Source organism: Lasioglossum baleicum, chromosome 12 (assembly GCF_051020765.1).
Source record: "Lasioglossum baleicum chromosome 12, iyLasBale1, whole genome shotgun sequence".
In the NCBI taxonomy this organism is placed as follows: domain Eukaryota; kingdom Metazoa; phylum Arthropoda; class Insecta; order Hymenoptera; family Halictidae; genus Lasioglossum; species Lasioglossum baleicum.
The window spans coordinates 7,241,459-7,261,216 of NC_134940.1; the positions used below are offsets into that span (position 1 = coordinate 7,241,459).

Here is a 19,758-nt window from a genome sequence, read left to right on the forward strand (position 1 = left end):
GTACAAAATTCCATCAAATTTTGTCTTCCAGCAATTTTTGAAAATTTTCAGATGCCACAAGATCCGCAGTCTACTTATTCGATACTTGAATAAGTTTTAAAAAAGATTATTAGGAAACCGCACGAACTTTTTGCAGCAGCTGATAAATATCGGAGAGGAAGAAAAATGGCGCGTTCACGATTCACCGGTGGAAATATTGAGGGCGAAGGGTTTCAAGTGCACGTAACGCTTGTCCTGTCATCAGAGGATCCGAGTTTCCTGGAGATTCCTCCTCAGCGACCGGAAATTCATGTGAATCGTCTGCGAGCGACATTTCGCCAGGTGACACTCACGCGAAGCGACAAACGTTTCCCCGGTTCGCTTGACGCCCCGCGGAATTGCCTAGAAATATAGAGAAAGAGAAAGCGGAGAAAGAGAAAGATACAAGGAATTGGTGGAGGGGGGTTAGGGCAGCCCTTTACGCGCCGGCGCCCTCCCAACGACACCCGCTCAGTCATTTTACGATTTCAATTAACATCAAGCCACCCTCGCCGAACGAGCCTGTTCCTTTGGTGAATAGGCGAACCCTCCGGTCATTTGCGGCCTTGAATGCACCTGGAATATTCGCAGCCACGCACGTACGCTGAAATATTGTCAAACGCACGCGTTTCGCATCGCGCGCGCGGCTTTGCGCCTCGCCTCGTCTCGTCTCGTAAAATTACGTCGGAAACGCAGTGTGATGTGGACACGCCGCGCCGGGGCTTGACTAGCGAACCGCGAGCGTCGATCAACGAAGTTGCAATTTTCCACAGAACCGAAAACATCCGAATGGGTTCGGGGCGGGGGTTGCTTTCAGTTGTTTCGCGCAACGAACGACCGTTCCGAGCTCCAGGCAGCCTAAAGTGAACCATTGTTCACTGTACACCGTGTCCCGCGGCTCACAACTACACCGAAAAGGCAACGATGACACCCGTGAAACAATAAATAGACGTGTGGAAGAACGACTCTTCATAGGAAACTCGGTTTTCGAAAAATTCCGGGTGGCCAACACGATTTTTTTCAGAGCTGTTTCACCCGAAATGAAGAATTCACGACGATTTTATCAAGATACTGCTTGATCCTGTTAGATAAGCGAAGAGTTACAAAATCTAGACGGATGTATCCCTCATTCTCACACACGATTAGCATTTAGGAAAATACAGTCAGAGATGGACACAGATTCACTTTTTCCTTCGCGATTGCGACCAATAACAATTAAAAGAAATTATTTACACATTAGACTCATTCTAAAAAAAAACCTCAAGCTGTTGGATCCAATTTCGAAAAAAGTTATTCATTTTTAATAGGTGTACGAATACTTTGTACACCCACTGTATTTGTTTTCACCGATAAAGTTTTCACAGGGAAACCATGTTTGACAAAATTATCCCAGCGTTTCGGTTAACGTAGCAGCCAGCATCATTAAAAGGTCGAGTTACAGATTCACACTTTTGCGTGTGACATTGCGGTCCGCTTTGGTCAGCTGACCAATTACAATCTCTTGTTAGTGACCATTGATCCGGAATAGTACAGGGTACACACTAAAAGTGGACCACCATGCGACACACAAGAGTATCCGTACGTCATTTGACCCTATGATGAAGCTAGCCGAACTATTAGCGGGCCGTTAGAATAATTATTCCGAAATAACACGGTTTATACTTGAAAGCCATAACAATGAAAATTGTAGGAAGCCGGTATCTGTATTGAAATGGGTGAAAATCAAGAGTTTAATGTTCGTTATTGTCTCGAAATTACAATCTAATTAATTCTAGAGAAATTAAGACCCGATACTAATGACGGTACTAATAAGATTATTTATTCTGTATAAACATTGTACGCAGTCTAAATATTAGCTATTCAGCACGTTGTTACAAGGAGAAGCAGATGCCATGGTATTCGCATGCCAGAATTACAGGTTTCGAGCAATGCATTTCCATATCTGACGTGTTCGTGGCGTCGCTTAAAATCGGCATTCTCTTTATCTAGAATAGAGATAGAAAATGCTCGTCCCTCGATCTCCGTCTTTTCACTTGTCTTTCAGTTAACCAGTTAACTAGATAGCCAAATGAACCGACGTAAATCTCCAACTGGTTAATTGGAGTCCAGTGGAAACCTGTTTTATACTCCAGAATGCTTCCGCCGTGTGTGTTTTATACGCGGGTGGAATTTGTTCCCACATCCTTGTGACATTCCAAAGGCACATAACTTTGCTCGCTAATTACCAAGAAATTAACACAAAGTACATCGATCCAAAGTACATATTTTCTGTATTTGGCTTGTAACTTTGTTGTTCGACAAATTCAATTACTCTATGAGGGTCAATATGTAAATCGATATATGTATCAGAAAAATGTTTGTATCATTTTGTCGTCTACATTGTACAGTTCGGAATGATTATCGTGATCTTAATTGAAAAGTTTGAAACGTAAATAACTTTCAATGAAACTCTTACTGATATATTTATCAAAATCCTCTGTGATACTAAACGCGACAAACTCGGGGAGATTCGTTTGCATTTTTCGTAGACAGACACTATTTTTTTTATCTTCGAAGACCGAGCCTAACGTAGAGAACGTCAGCGCGTGTAAAGGGAGACCGCGCGTAGCCGAAGCGACTGCGACTCTCCGCCTGCGTCTCTTCCTTTCCCATACGCTGTCCTTCCTTGCGCCCGAAACGTTCATCGTCAATTAAACCACTAAATACAGTTGAAATTATGTCGTGTTTGGTCTTATTTTAATCAGAAAAATGCCACAAATATATTGTTGAAAGTTTCATAAAAAAATAAGTAATAATAAAAAAGATTTTATATTGATATTACATTGTGAGGACGCACGGGCCTTTGAACTGTGCCAACGACTGCAACTCTCCGCGTCGCATCAGTGTGTAGTGGTTCACACCGATATACACGAGCCGAGATCAGATTACTACAGTGGAGAGGATATTTCTTTGCGCTTATCGTGTACGGCCTATTTACGTTTATAGAGGATTTACTGTATCAGCACCGTCTGTGGTATCAGAATAAGTGAATGGTGGAGCCATCTGATAACGACACAGTAAAACCAAATCCAGGCTAAAGATGATGTAGGTTCTGATGCAGACTAAAGATCCGACGTGATCTCGTCGATGCAGAAGACCATTGAGGAGATTCTAGTCGCGACGCATCGGTGAGAATGCGAATTCTCACAAAACCATATCGATTATTATTAACACTTTGATCGCCCAGCGTAATTCGGCTAAGTTTCCCGCGGGGCCCAAATCCGACCGTCGGTACACAGAACGTAAACACAGCAAAAAGGGAGAATTCATGTTGTATATCCTATATAAAATCCTATTTTTAATTAACTCGAACAAGAAGAGCGTCACCCATATTTGGGTGACGGGGCCCCCACGGAAGCATACCCGTCACCCAGATATGGGTGACGTGGCGATCAAAGTGTTAAATGTTACATTCTCCGCCATATTTCAGACGATGTTTTGGCACTATTTTGACACCATTATCGTCGGTGGAAAAACTTTTAGCGCGATGTGGTATTTCAGATCACTGTAAGTTCCACGTTATCCCCGTGCCCACTTGTGTGTTCGCTGAATAGCACAGGCACCGACGAGATACTAACCCCTGTCACCGACGAATAGTATCTCGTCGGTGGGGTGGTGGTGGACGAGATACTATTCGTCGGTGACCCGGTTATCCGGCCCGCTGAATAACACAGGGGCTGACAGTCTCGTCGGTGCCGGCAGCTGGCAGGCTGGCAGTCTGTGACAAAACTATATCGAATACCATCAAATGTAATTGCTGCGTGCTACTTACTGCGCGGCCGCTAGATGGCAGCACATACGTTTGGAAATATGACCCAGTTATACTTAGAAATCTACGTTATCGACATCAGCGCGTGTTTGAGGAGCCATCTAGCGGCTATGATTAGGACGACGCGTGATGCTCAGTACCTACCAAGATGGCGGCGCCCTTACCGATTAAACAAACTTGAAATCGACTAACTTTAAACAAGCATAATTTTTAAACCACTGATCTCCTAGAATCGAAACTTGGATTTTTGGCATTTCCTTACCCAAATCTACTGGATTGCGCCGGAAACAGGCAAACATTTCTGGTTTCCGGAGGTAAATATTAACCCCATAATTATTAACTCGAATAAACATTTGCTTTTCAACATATGTATCCATATTAAACTATTAGAATCAGCACAAATATCATGGCGACCGTTCCGTAGGACTACTTTGCATATAATGCAATCTATTTTAAACTGCACATAATTAATACAGTGATATATGTATGAACCATACAAATCAAAACACAATTTTCAATTCTGTAATTTATTTTGTATTCATTATAAAACACAGCGAAAATACACAATGACATTTCTCAATCGTTTTTGTATATTAGCTGTATAGGGTACATATTCAAATAATTTCTTTAACTAACATACGCTGCGGAGTTACAAGCAATGCTCCATTCATTTTCCTTATTAACGCTTGCCAATTAAAGAAAATAATTACATCCATATTCAATGATTTGTTTCTTTAACTGGATGAATGGATAGTTGAAAAATTGTTACGAGGATCAAAATAAAGTAGCCACCTTATTATAATTTTAATTGAACACTTGTCGTTTTGCTTATTAAATCAATCATCTTAAGAAATAAAAATCTGGATAACGTAAACATTTGGTCTTCAGGAATATATTTGTTAAAATTTTATTTCTTCCGTTTTAAGAAATTCGATCAACCATTAAACTATACATATATTATAATACATATATCTATATGTATAGTTTGTTTGCTGTTTTCATACATACAAGTGGATTGTAAATATTTACGTGTTATTTATAGAAGTAATTTCGACGCAAGTCTTTGTAGAAAATTACATCGCGTTGATTATTCGAAGTACACAGACGCAAAACAACAGTAACGGTGTAACAATTGTGTTAAATTCTGCTTCGTCATTTATTTCATAGGTCCGACATCTTTAATCTCACACGCTAAACGAAATTTGATTAATTGTCGAGAAAGAGAGAGAAAGTGTGGGAATATTGTCAATTTTTTTAGTACTTTCTTCTACAATAACTCGATAAGGATTGGATCGTTTGCGAGTATGTTTCGGAATATAGATCTTTTCATTTTTGGTACTTTCAGTGTTCGTCAACGCGGTTCAAACGACCGGTACATGAACTTTCATGTCAACAAATTCTGTTAACTTGATATCTGGTAGATACTTCCTAGGAAAAGTGACAATCGGGGTAACCAAGAGATTCTTATAACTGAGTTATTCAAAGACCATGATAACCGTAGGGGACATGTTGTATCTAAGAGTCGCACAGCGATTTTCCAAAATCAAATTTTCTGACTTGAGTGTTCGGCTACTCTGTAGCTTGGGTAACCAGAAATTGGTGCATTTTCCCTGTGTAATCTAGTAGATTTGGGCGAGAAAATGCTAAAAACTCAAGTTTTCATCTTAGAAGATTAGTGGTTCAAAAATTATCCTTGATTATCCTCATCAAAATTGAAAATCATTTGAAAAAATACGCTTTGTCTCTACTTTCTGGACACTGTAAAAATCGCTACACGCTTGTAGGTACAATATGTTCTCCGTCGTAAATGTTAACACAGCCGAAATTGGTAACAGACACTTCACGAATGTTCCTTGTTAGTAACATAGCTACACGGACCAGTAATTCCTTTGGTACAGACTGCATATAACTTTACAAACATGAAAATCTCCCGTGTCAAGCCTCCGTATAGTTAAAATTTTCGGACGCTACATCCCTAAATTATAATACAAACTTCTCTCTTTGTTTCTTTTAACTTGATAGGCTTTTGGTTAAACGACTAGAAGTGCTACAGAGACAATTTATTTACAACTATAACGACTACTAGATTTCCTTTCATTCTGAAGTGACCAAGTATGATGTGGATCTCTAGACTCGGCTCACACGCATTCAGATCATCGGTGAACACCATAGATCGCTTAACAGTCGTACGATAACGCAAAAACATTTATTTTATTCCTCCGTGACAATCTCTGATGTACAAAACGATATATAATCTTATTCAATCGTCGAGAAAAGAAAAAGAATTTTCACTCGTTCGTAGACTAGTCTCGGTTACAAACACGGTTAGTCGAACAGCGTGCGAAATAAATTAACAAATTAGGCCTAATCCCGTTAATTCAAGTTTTGGTGCGCACAGGTTCGTCTCCTAACTCGCTTAGGTGTGTCGCTCGTCTTTGGTATGATTCACAATACAGTGAAAACAAAGTTAAAAGAGGTTTAGTTCGATTGATCGGCTCTCGGTCTCGATCCGTTAAAGTATTGAAAATATATGTATTAATATGAAAATACCTGAACAAGAGTGAAGTACACATAAGTTATACTTATCGATGCAATAAGAACTCGTTAAATGCTAGTGAACTCGGAACAGGTGACGAGCATTCAACGAATCTCTGGCGGCCCTTTCGTTTTAAAATCGCCGGAGATGTTTCATTTTACCCGAATGAGAGAGTACTTAATGGATTGTAGAAATATCGTATAGATTACGAAAGAAAGTTAACTGAAATCGAGTCTCGATCAGCCTGTTTTCAGTCAGAGTACACAGAGTACCAGATTCATACCAAACGTAGAAAATAATTCGGTGCCTTTCCACTAAGACAATCCCTACACCATTTTACAGTGAAACATTTTCCCGCAATTTTGCTATTCTGAAGTATTAACCGTAATATTTATGAGGCACTGTACAGTTTAACAAACTTAATCATTTCGGAAAGGGGCTTCTTTGGAATCTTATTCAAAGGAACAATTAATTAGCTGACACACGTTTTCAAAATACCAAAGAAGGCTTCGTAAAGCACTGGTTTAATCACATTACATTAACCCTTAGCACTCGAGCGGTGTTAAACAAAATATTGTTTACATTATTAAATATGTTTGCATCTTATCAATTACTAAACACTTAAGTATTTTATATAATCATATATGGGGTTAAATTTTAAAGAATTCTTTTCTACAATTATAAAAGAATAGTGGCTATATAATTTTCTTTTTTACTCTCAACTTATTACCTACAACTTGTGCAATTATCTGCTATCGATTTCATTTAAAAAAAATCATAGAGAATGAAAATATTTTAGGTCGGAAGAAATGTTTCATTTTCGAGTTGGAATAGCTCCGAGTGCAAAGCATCAGTAAAGTGAAATCGTCAATACAGCGAACGACAAATTCCTAATAAAAAGGCACCGCATTAATTGCTACAGCTACAATAATTGCAGACGCGCTCGCAATCCATTAGAACCCTTATCGTTCAGATAAAGTGGAAAAGATAAGGAACGATGGTGATAACACGCAAGCATTCAACGGGTTTCGCGGCTGCATAACATAATTTCGCTTGAATGTTTACGCTGTTGTTGCGGAAGAACCGGCGTTCCTTCCGCGTCGAGGAAACGTGTGCAAATCGTTCGCAACTTTATCGCAGACTCTGTACAGTTCGCTAATCCGAGGATGTTCGCGCGATCCTTCTCTCTGAACTATTCTGCACAGTAGCGAGCTCTCACGTTTACAGCATATTGTCGCAGCTATTTACACATATTAAAATAATTACACATTCAAGTTACGTATAGTCAATATACATATATATATATTCATTTATTTATATATATATCTGTATCGGCCACCTTCTTCTCTTCCCCCTGCCCCGTGTCATTTTATATTTATATACATAATATATCTTATACCGCTGTGTGTGTATGTGTGTCGCGTACCGGATGCTCTCCATACGCGTTTGTATCCGTTTAAACAATATATTATGAATCTGACGTAACACGAAGAGTAACAAACACAGTCTACAATATGACTCGAACTGTATAATATACGATCGAAATATTTTGAACACTATTTACACGCCACACGTCTCGATGATCCATTTATTTATTCATTTATTTGTTTGTTTCCGCCGCCCCATCTCGAAATCGTTCGATCCCCCTCGGTCAACAGAGTTCCTCTAATAATTATCTTTGGTTTCCGATCCACCTATAAAATCTCATTACACGATACAAATAACACTCTAAACAGCGCGTACAATGTATGCATACAGAGTTGCGAAACAGGACTTTCTCGGTGCGAACGATGAACATGAAATTACGTCGGCCGAACTTTTCGATGCTTGGGCTCCTCGCATTTCCGACAGAACATTTAACGCGGGGATGAATGTCGTTCGCCGATTAGTATCTTAGGCGCAGCAAGACGAAATGTCGGAACTTGTTGGCCTTTTAACACGCGTTTGCCAGTCGATTTGAGGCTCCATTCAAGCGACCACCTGGAATCAAATATTTTACTATTAGAGTAGAACCCTCGTCGGAAACAAATTTCTCGTTTCGATTATTCGTGTGTGAAAATTCCAACGTGAACTTCCAGGCTATTACCAAAAAAAAAAGACAACAAATTCTTGTTGAGACTCGGACGGGAATTTTACGAATTCACGGGCGCAATAGTGCTGGTCCACGTGTACGCACCTGCCAGAAAATCGCGAGTGCTAAAAACGAGAAAATTGTGTTGTGTCTACGTTGCGTGTTAGGTGAATGAACTTTTTTCTCTTTGTTAAATATTAAACCGTGCACGGTTGTTCGCTTTGTGGCAGTTCTAACAAAGATATTAGAACACTTTTATAAATAATTTACTCACCTAGTGTTCAATGGGTTAATTCAAAATCTTGATAAGTGCCAGATACAACATCACTAAAGGGACATTAATTGCCACTCGACCAGCGAAGCTTCCTGCAAACATATCACACGTTTTGTTAAAAAATATGATATAGACATTGGTACTTAATATTAGAATCGATTTTAACTGCATCCCCAAGCTGTCCTCCAGACTGTCAAAATTTCTTGATGATTGCAAGATCCCGTGCATAGCTGTGCACATCATAATGTTATTATATGCAATGCTTGAAACTATTTTCTGTAGGACTTTTTATGAAAGTTGTTTAGTAAATGTGCGTGTTGCTCGGTTTACAGTCGGCGAGGTACTGTCTTCTGTTTGTTAACATGCCTTGTCTTGAGTGTCTTGGCAACAGACATAATTTATAAACTATTACAAATCGAACATGAATCTAGTTTGATTTAAGATACTTAATAATAGACTCAATTTTAAGTGATTGCAAGATCCCGTGCATAGCTGCGCACATCATAATGTTATTATATGCAATGCTTGAAACTATTTTCTGTAGGACTTTTTATGAAAGTTGTTTAGTAAATGTGCGTGTTGCTCGGTTTACAGTCGGCAAGGTACTGTCTTCTGTTTGTTAACATGCCTTGTCTTGAGTGTCTTGGCAACAGACATAATTTATAAACTATTACAAATCGAACAAGATCCCGTGCATAGCTGTGCACATCATAATGGTATTATGCAATGCTTGAAACGATATAATCGAACATGAATCCAAAAATTAAATTCTCGAGGCCAATACACCGCGCCGTGTCGAAATCTTTTTCGAGAGTAGACGTTTTAACAAATCTGGACCATATTCTTCCCGACAGAATATCTCGCTTGAACTTCTTAGAGCAACTTCAATCTCTTTCCTCGATCATTAATATCGTCTTCGGTACCCCGGACGGAATCAATTTTTCTCCATCACGGTAAAGAAGAAAATTCATGCAGCAATTCCTCTTTCGATTTGTATTGTAATCAATTCTTGTTTCGGGGATCAGCCCGTGTGTAACTTCCTGAGGGAACTCGAACGTACTCTGTATTATTAATACGGCACTCGGAGGGCCGTTCAGAAAACCAATTTGTATTTATCTGCATAAAGAAGAGAGGAGGGTAGCCAAGCCGAGGCGTTTTTTTTTTGTCGCCGGTGTAACAGTATCGCGATCGATATTAACATGCTCTCTGCGTGCGCTATTATTTTCACGGTAATGCTGGGTAACTGTTAATCGATGGGTTCGCCGTCGATAAACATGTCGATGAGTTTCTCGAAGGAAAATATCTGCGCGACGGAGGAAATGACGGCCGCGGATACCATTTTCCTTTACGGGGATCGTTAAGCTTTTGATTACGATCCGACCAAAAAGTTTATGAGATACGAGGACGCGATGGCTATGATACTTTGTTCGTGACACCGTCTCCATCCCTCCCTCCACCCTTCCTGGTAACGCGGAACCCCCGCTAATGTAAACTGCATGTTCTTAAATTAGGGGAGTGTGTCCCGCAAACCGGGCCGTTTCACTTTATCTCTTCTTCTCTCACACCCTCTGTCAGCAGGAGTTTCCATTAGCAATAAGAATTAACTCCCGTAGCTCGTGCCTTCTACGGCTAATTACTTTCTTATTTGCGAGCTTCCTTGTTTTACCTATGGCTTCCACCATTACCTTAGGAAACGTTTCCATTGCGAAACTTTTTTCCGTCGCTGCTGCTGCTACTGCTGGTGATGCTGGTCGAGTTAATCGTCGACGAAGAGGAACGAATTACTGGCCGACTCAAAACATCCGGTCGGCAGACTTAATCGAAAGTACTTTCCAGGATATATTCCGAATGATTTCGAGCGTGCATGGAATCGTTGCGAAAACTTTCTGACCGACCGCTCCGGAAAATTGCGTTAGCGAAAAATATTGCCGAGAGATGTAATTGGGGAATGGGCGGGTCGAATCTTTTCAAATTTCTTCGTCGGGAGAATCGTTTTTGGAAGCATTCTATTTTCGTGGAAGTTTGTAGTTGGACTTTCTGAAACGTTCTCTTTAAATTGGATTGAGTTATTGCCTTGGCTGTGCGTGTCCTGGTTCTCGTTTTGTTAGATTGAGAATTCAGATAAATAAAAAATAAACGTTCTCGAAAAATAAACATCTTTATCCTGTATTGCAACAAACTGGAGTCGAATAGAAATTTATCTTCTTTCTTAATATGTTTGATAGATTGAAGATAATATAACAGGGTTTTTAAATTCATCTACTGCTTTAAGTCTCGTGAATTCGATAAATTTTTGACTTTCACCACTTTCATAATTAACATTAAATCAATTCCATATAATATTGAAATAACAGGCACTACATAACGGTTCATTTTTCACAATGTCGTAGAAAGTACATTGAATTAATTTAGTTGAAAATAAAGTGGTGTGAAATCACTGATAAACTTATTTTTTAAAATTTTGACTTGTTAGACCACTTCCATAATTAACATTAAATTAATTTAATATAATATAAAAATAACAGGCAGTACCTAACGGTTCATTTTTCACAACATCGTAAAAATTACATTGAATTAATTTAGTTGAAAATAATGTGGTATGAAATCACTGATGAACTAATTTTTTAAAATTTTGACTTGTTAGACCACGTTCATAATTATGGGTACATATAATCTGCAGAATCATGTTACGCGTATACGCGTCGCAAAATGATAGTAGAATGATCACGATGTAGAAATATTGATCGATTAACAAACACTTAGCAGTGTGACTTGATATCGTTCGCATGTGGTTGTATGCAGAGACAGCTGCATGTCCAAATTGAATACCCTTGATTCCGTATAGTTAGTGGGTATATCCATATGATAATGATCTGTCGACGTTACTACCCGATGCAAACTAGGTCTAACTTCCATGGCTAATTAGTGTACATTGTCAGAAGCATCGTCCAGTTGTGTTAACTTAATAACGAGTATAAATTAACTTTTGAACTTCTTTGTCAGCCGCGCATTTCATTCGCGAGTTCGTCGTGTTCCATGAAATAGTAAAACAGGAAAGTTCGTAATAATAAGTTATAGACGTGTGCACGCAGTACGTTCGCCAAATGAACATTTATATGTGCTTGGGAAATTTGTCTGAAGAAATTAGTCCAATTATTAAATGTCCTATTTTCAACGATGCCTCGTATGTTTAATGCTTTCTATTTTATAAATGTTTGGACAATGTAACTCAATCAGCTTTATACCTCATTTGTTTCTATTGTGAAGAAAAGGAATGTTGAATATTCTTTTTTCAGAATGGAAAATCAATTAATGGACAAGTGAGTACGTTAAAATATTTTAGCGTTGCAGAATGAACTTTGCGAGGAGGATTGTAATTGCTGATCGAATTTGTACGAAATAAAGTAGCAGCAAGCGTAGTTTTTCAGGGTGAAACGCGGTTAAAAGTTACTTAACAGGGTTTTTCTTGGCAGCAGGAACGTCGGGTACGCTTCCCAGGATCCCACGACTCAACGGGGTTCGGATACCGTAATCCCCGGACAATAAAAGTTCCGTAAGAATTCGCCCGTTTCCTTTTTTCCCGCTCGGGTGCCGCGGTATTACAAAATTTCCTGCTCGCAGAAAGTTACATGCCGGTTCCCTTTGACGCGCGTTCGGCAACTTTAACGCATTCTAGACGATATGGATCGGCAAAGTGCTTGATAGCATATCACCGTAGGAAATTCGCGCAAGAGTGTGTAAGAGGAGAACGTATTAACGCAACCTCAACTTCGGGCTATTTATTAGCGTAGCGCAGTAATGCCGGTTGATGAGCTCCAAGAGGAAACGCCGCGCCGCTTCCCTCCAACCCCTCGAACTATATAGAACTTATGCTGTTACTGCGGGTTTATTAACCTTCAGCGATGCTCGATTTACTTTCAAGAGTGTTCGGATTAGTCACCCTTATCCTGGGATTGATAACTGTAATGATACCGGTTCCCCTTCTCGAAACAGTTATGAAGAACCAAAATGATGTTATAACTAGACTCCCTCTGCGAATGTTTATGAAATTTTTGTAGAAGAATTTCAAGAGAGAGAAAGAGGAATCAAACAAAATCTTATTTCCAGTAGTACTAGCCTCCGCAGGTCTGGAATAAATAAAAATCCTGTCAAATTTTATACTCCAGCATTTTGTAACCGTCACCGATATTCTCGTAACAATCAGAACCCATATGTAACAGTTTGAAACAGTTATTTTCAGAACCGTTTCAGTCCCTGCCCTTATCCCTTTCTTCAGCTTTTCGTAATTAACAGGCCGCCGATGTCCAACGATTAACGCCAGAATTGATTAGTTGGAAAATACGAGATTCAGGATCAGTTGTTTAGATCCATGAAGTAGATCTTGTTTGATAAAGTGAAGAAAACTTATTAGCAGAAATATTTAGTGTACAATTGCGTCAATCTCCTTTTCGATATATTATACAGAAAAATAGTGGGTCGACAGAGTTCATGGAACGAAGGAAGAAGTTAGTGATTACACGAAAAATCGCTGACTTCTTTTTGCCGGAGCAGCGTGAAAGGAAATAAGACTTCTGCCGAGGAGATGAGGAATGCAACATAGGCAATATTGCATCATGAAAAATCGATTGGCCAAGTGGATTTCAGGTGATTCGTTTATAATATCGGCCATGGAACTCGAATATCCCGTTTTTAAAGTACTTCGTTAGGGCCGAGTTCGCTTGGTTGTTGCAGACGCTATAAATTTCGTGGAAAATCGGAAGAAGCGATCGTTTAATAATAAAATACAACAAATCAGAATCTTTCGTATCTCGAAAAATCTTCTTTAGCAATTAAACTGTTGAATTTTATGCGTCTACAGAATCTGGAGGTTAACTAATCTTTGTAACACAGATTACACAAACAGAAATTTGCATAAACCTCTCCACTCTCTAATACTACCACACTGATATTATAAATTCAGATATAATCCGATAAGTTTATCATTTTGTATTATCTTGTTAGCTGATCGATAAACACTGCTAATTACGGGTAAATAATTGTCGAGATTTTTCGACGGTCTAAATGAAATCGTTTAATCAATGAGGAGGTTGTTCTCGGGTACTAAGGCGAATTCCCGGCACGTTTATTCAATGATTGTTTGTATCTCATTTCTGCGAAAGCCGTTAGTGTTCCTACGGAACTCATTCGCCGCGTGTAGATTCCTACAAACATTAATCCTGGTAGAATATTTATGAAGAAACGTAGTTTAATTACGAGTCCTGCCGAGGGAACCGGCTCTCGTTTATTTATTTACTAAGTTTAGAATTGTACCGCGTTATGTGTCACACGGTCTGCAAATTAATTCGCCGGCGTAACTGACATAATTAGCACGTAACTGTTTTAATTGTCAATACAAAACGAGAGTGTTAATAGCGAAATAAGCGTGTCACGCACGTTATCGATGTTCATTAAACAAAATTATTAGACTGTTCCACCTTTTACTCCCAAAAATGCCGAAAATTCTTTTACAACTTTTAGTTTTTGAATATTTCAAGATTTATCCACCCTCTTCACTATTGTCTATAAGTTAATATTTACCTTACACTCTTCCACGTTTAAAATGCAGATAAAGTTGTTTCTAAATAAGAACGTACGTGAATGTTTCATAATTATTTGTCCCTTTACCTTGCTCGATTCACGTGTAATTAAGGATACAGAACGGAGATTAAATCGGAGATTAAATGCAAGCAGTGAAACCTAGAAAAGTATTGTTGATTGCACCTATGACTATTCTAACATTATCAGAGCATCATTAGAGCAGCGTTGGTGCCTCAGAACAGGTGTCAAAGTGCAATAAAGTGCAAAAAAACACGATGCCAAAGGTAAGCTCGAAATGTGGTTAGAAGCGAACGACCTTTTACGCTGAAATGAAATTCACATGTACACGGATGTATTCCCTAGCCATTTTGGGAAACAATTTATTCAATCATCAGTATTACATCAGCACTGTAACTTGGGTAACCAGAAATTTTTACCTTTCTCCAAAGTGCCAAAAATCCAAGTTTCCATCATAGGAGATCAGTGGTTCAAAAGTTATTAGTGCTTAAAGTTGAGCGATTTGCAGTGTTCTTGACATGTCAGAGTGCCGCCATGTTGGTATGTAGTGAGCGTCGCTCAACTTTAAACACTCATAACTTTTGAACCACTGATCTCCTAGGATTGAAACTTGCATTTTTAGAGAAAGGCAAAAACTTCTGATCACCCAAGGTACAGTTTAACCGTATCTTTTTTTAATGGAATCATCACGATGTAAGTATCGACAATTTTTCGAGAAGGGGAACTTTAATGGCCGAATGGTTTTTTGGATCTGCTGGTAATTAATCCGATCTATATAAATGAAAAATGGCAGACAGATGAGACGGAAACTAATCTTTTAAAAGAGGGTACGATGAGCAGGAGCGCTGATCTATTGTCGGGCGTAATCTTACAGAAATTCTGATCGTTCCCGGCGCTCTTTTATCGGGCAAAGTTTCGTCGAGTCGGCATTGTTCAAATATTCTAAAACATTTTCCAATAAAACCGTCGCCGCAAAACGAATCTAACATTGAGGCACAGTGACTCCGGGCAGGATGCGCCATTCATCCCGTTTCCCGGTTGCCCCGAACATCCCCCCGGTCGGTGGCCGTCTTGCTCAGGAAAGTATAATCCTTTCAGCGAATACACGTGAATTTCCCTCAGCGAAGTCGTTCAGCTCGAACAAGGGGAGGGAGTAGAAGACAGAAAAACGTATCGTTCGTGGTGTGCTCTTTGTCAGCGCGTCCTTCGGATTCTTTGCTAAGAAACGATGGCCCCAGGGTACTAAAGCGATTTTCAGGCGTTACGAGCAAATTCGAGCGTGGAATGCTTGGGAATTGGAATTCTCGCACGCAAGAAAGACAACACTATCGATCTTGTCAAAGTTTCCAAATCTCATGAACGATGGTGGCTTATGGTGGTGATGCCGTGAATAGACGAGGAGAAATTTACAAGCCTTACCACCACCATTGCCAGGCTCTGAGTTGTCTAGCGCTTGGTTCCCCATTATGTGCAGCAGCTTCGATGTAGCAGTTGAAGTGGTAGTAGGCGGTCCTGCACAACAAACACCACATATCGCGTCCATCAAGTAGTAAGCATAGATGTTTCTACGGACTGGTTAACAGTGTTAAACAATTCAGTTCATTCATTCGCTCCGGTCTGGTCAAATAATATCGACGCTCTTGTTAATGGTTAAACACGAACAGCTACGCTACAGACCCAACGTGTTTTATCACTCGAAATTGTTTTTACATTGTTATTACTGTTCCTTGATTTATCGTTCACGTTGTCATACGGTTAGTTCAGTGGGATGTTGGAAAATTGGAAGTAGACAGATTTGAGAAATTGTTATTGATCTTTTAGTAAGTTGTTACGAAGGTAATATTAACAATATTCATTTCATTATTGACTGTAATGGATCCTTTAGGTAGCACTTGAAATTTTATCATATCAAATTAATTTGATTGAATAATCGAATATTGTACAGGGTGGTAGCCACCTAAATATCTTCTTTATTTTTGGTCATGTTATTAATATCTCTGAATGCGTTTTAAGGTCAACTAGAATATGCAAGGAAAAACAATATACAGTAAGGAGCATAACTGATTCCACACACTTTAAATCAGAATAACTTTTATATGAATGGACCAAACGACTTCAATTTCTCTGTAAGGCTAGAAGAATTAGTTCAGTAAATGACGTCTGATAAATAAGTTGAAAAAATGCGTTTGGTCGGAATTATGAAAAACAATAGTAAAAATTGATTTTTACAACTTTTTTACCTGGCCCAATAACGAAAATTTAAAAAATGTGTTTTGTTAAATTATATACGCTCTGAAAATTTCATTGAAATTGGTTAATTGGTTTACGAATTATAAACGATCAAAAGTGGTAAAAAAGCCGAAAATCTTGAAAAATTGCAATTTTTACCACTTTTGATCGTTTATAATTCGTAAACCAATTAACCAATTTCAATGAAATTTTCAGAGCGTATATAATATACCAGTTGACAAAATACATTTTTTAAATTTTTATTATCGGGCCAGCTAAAACAGTTGTAAAAATCAATTTTTATTATTGTTTTTCACAATACCGTCCAAATGCATTTTTTCAACATATTTTTTACACATCATTTACTAAACTAATTCTTCTAGCCTTACAGAGAAATTGAAGTCGTTTTGTCTATTCATAAAAAAGTTGTGCTGATTTAAAGTGTGTGGAATCAGTTATGCTCCTTACTGTACATTTACAAGAAAAAAAGTATCGATGACCTTGAAAACTCTGGAAGAAATTATCTTGAGAAAAAAAAAACATTTTCGAAGCATTCACCTTACGATACCATTTACGTTGCATTAAAAACATTTGTTATGTCATCAAAAATAAAGGAGAGACTTATGAGGACCACCCTGTATATTGGAATAAATCACCTGTTGGTTTCACAGTAAACAAGAATGAACATTATGCTCGAGAATTGGAAAAGTATGTAAATGGAAAACCGGAAGTGCTGCTTAATTAAAGTGTCTCTTTAATATAATTCTGCTAAATTATTAGTGCTTCTACAAAGATCATTGCTATTTGAAAATAGGCAATTGACTTAACATTCGGATTATTAGTAACAAACATAACAAGGGAACTAATAAACCGGGAAATTTCAGAGAACATTCGACGTTCGCATGCCTTCAAATATTATAATATTAATTGCAATTATTCGTATCGCGTATCGCACGTTCGTTAATACGAGAACACAAAAGTGGAACGAACAAACAAAACGCAAAGCAACAGGAGTTTGTTTGCGCGTGAGCCGTTTGATGTGAAAATATTATATGTATACAATATGTTACTTTACGATTTTTAAATACTTTTCTAAATACAAGTTACTGGCACATTAATTCGTAAGACGACGTTTTGAAAACGGCCAATCAATTTTAAATCGGAAGATGAATATTTTTTTACGGAAATTCTCTGGAGCGAGATAATTAATCTCCGGTGGTTCGTCGCCACATTAAATTAGCGCTATATTATGCTACATAATGCAGCGAGAACTTCAGGAGTCCCTTAATTTTATTACACTAGTTCTGTGACAACTGAGAGAGGGAGAGAGGTAATCACGTGAGGAAACGAAGTCTTAGGGAGTTGCTTTCGCTGAGAACTGCGACAAACCAAGTTCCGAACTCCGACGATTTGGGAAATAAGTTTCTTGATCGTGGTACATCTAATAGGAGATTCGAAAGATTTAAATAAACTGTATTGTCCCCTTTCCGATTTGAATAAAGACAGAGAATGGCACACGGAAGAATTCGAAAATCAAGGGACTCGAAGAGGCGAGTTTTCAGGTTAGTGTTTTTGGGGCCAAGTTATTCGCACAAAGAGTAATTGGCAGAGAACCGAGAGGGGATTGGTTCGTCAGTGGGCGTTTGCTTACAGCTGTTCCACTCGGCCGTTCTCCTTCAGTGGAGAACGTATCAGTAATAACCCCGGCCCTCGAAAGTCACCGAAACGGATCGCGATGCTCGTCACGTGCTCGAGTGTCGAACAGACGGGTGCAAATTGGTAAACACGTGGGTCGGCTGGCTAACGAAGGATCCTTTCTCTGTAACCGTCAAGACGGTTCTCTCTCTCGTCGGTTGAGTTCCCATCTGGTCGAGTACACAGTCTCTATCCTACTTACGTCTACGCGGCTTTATTTTTTTGTTCATCCGAATCCTACGAAACGAGAAAGATTCAGTTCGCAAAGAGGAGAAAATTGGATGATAATAGACGGGGCGTGCTGGCTGGAAGTACAAGCAATTTAATCCTCCCCCCCCCCCGCCCCATCCCCATGTAATTTAGTCCTTTTCCTTCGAGCGTGGACCACCGCAGGCCGCTGCAACCGGATGAGGTGAAAACCCTTCTTTGACCAAGATGATAACGAGGCAAGAGGAAGGACGTGGCTGCTACAAGTTTCACCGCGAAATACTCGGCCGTCTGTGAGTAAACGCGATGCACACGCTAGGTCCTGTCGACGCCCACTACTTGACCCTTCGGCGTGAACGCGGACGGCCTCTTAGGGACTTTGCCCTTTGAACCAAACTCCAGGCCACTGGAATGTCATCTTACGGAGGATGAAACGGCGCCGTCAGGATAATGGAACACGTATAATAAACCGAAACGCTGTGATCTGGATTCAGATGATCCCGGGGATTGCCAACGTTGCCGACGCGACGCGACACCAGAAGCAGCCCGGACTTTTGTTCTGCGGTTTCGACGGAGAAATGTAAATCGTGCCTTCGACTGTGCATCGTTCGTTTCTAACGCGAATCTAGGTGGTTCTTTGGGATTTGTTACAGATTAATTGGTTACTGCCAATATATAGTGTGGTCACTAGTGATGACATGCGAAATCATTAAGGCGTTAGTACACCCTCGCATGTAACTAGAAAATAGCTAGAATCTTACTAGAAAAATGGGTCGAAACATGGGTTTGCGAGGTTTCGCTTAATGTCTTTGTACGAGTAAATTTTGGGCTGGGTGAGGGCTCATTCGAAAGAGGAAGGTTCACGGCATGGTGCTCTGGTCATCCCATCAGTCAAAAAAGGCTTTTAGAGACAGAAAAATGCATTGAAATCTGCGGGTTTTTTCCTAGATTTTTACTATACTTTGGGCCCTCATATTATTAGATATAAACATAATCTCGTTAACCTCATGACCAGAGCAACATGCGGTGAACCTTCCTCTTTCGAATGAGCCCTCACCCAGCCCAAAATGTGCTCGTATAAAGGACAATAAGCGAAACCGCGCAAACCCATATTTCGACCCATTTTTCTAGTAAGATTCTAGTTATTTTCTAGTTACATCCGAGGGTGTACTACCGCCTTAACCGTGATTTATCACAGTGATCGCAGAATCACGATTACAGCCGTGATTTGAACTTCATTCACGCCGTGATCGTGATTTTTTAAGGGACTGGACCACTTTTTCTAGGATTGCAAGGATTCGCGTTCTCACTTCTCGATAATACAA

At 39.3% G+C, this 19,758-nt stretch overlaps 1 protein-coding gene across 4 annotated transcripts in view; it reads right to left on the reverse strand.

Moving 5' to 3' along the window:
• Window positions 1–4,343: 4,343 nt before the first annotated feature.
• LOC143214328 (uncharacterized) overlaps window positions 4,344–19,758 on the reverse strand; it is a 404,553-nt gene continuing 389,138 nt past the window's right edge. For 3 of the 4 annotated variants that reach the window (XM_076435223.1, XM_076435225.1, XM_076435224.1), the window contains 3 exons: window positions 15,722–15,814; window positions 8,708–8,799; window positions 4,344–8,342 (listed from right to left, as the gene is read on the reverse strand). In XM_076435223.1, coding sequence (XP_076291338.1) covers window positions 8,723–8,799; window positions 15,722–15,814 — 170 coding nt within the window. In that variant the 3' untranslated portion in view covers window positions 4,344–8,342; window positions 8,708–8,722. The remainder of the gene's footprint in view (window positions 8,343–8,707; window positions 8,800–15,721; window positions 15,815–19,758) is intronic. The other variant, XM_076435226.1, reaches the window with a different exon arrangement.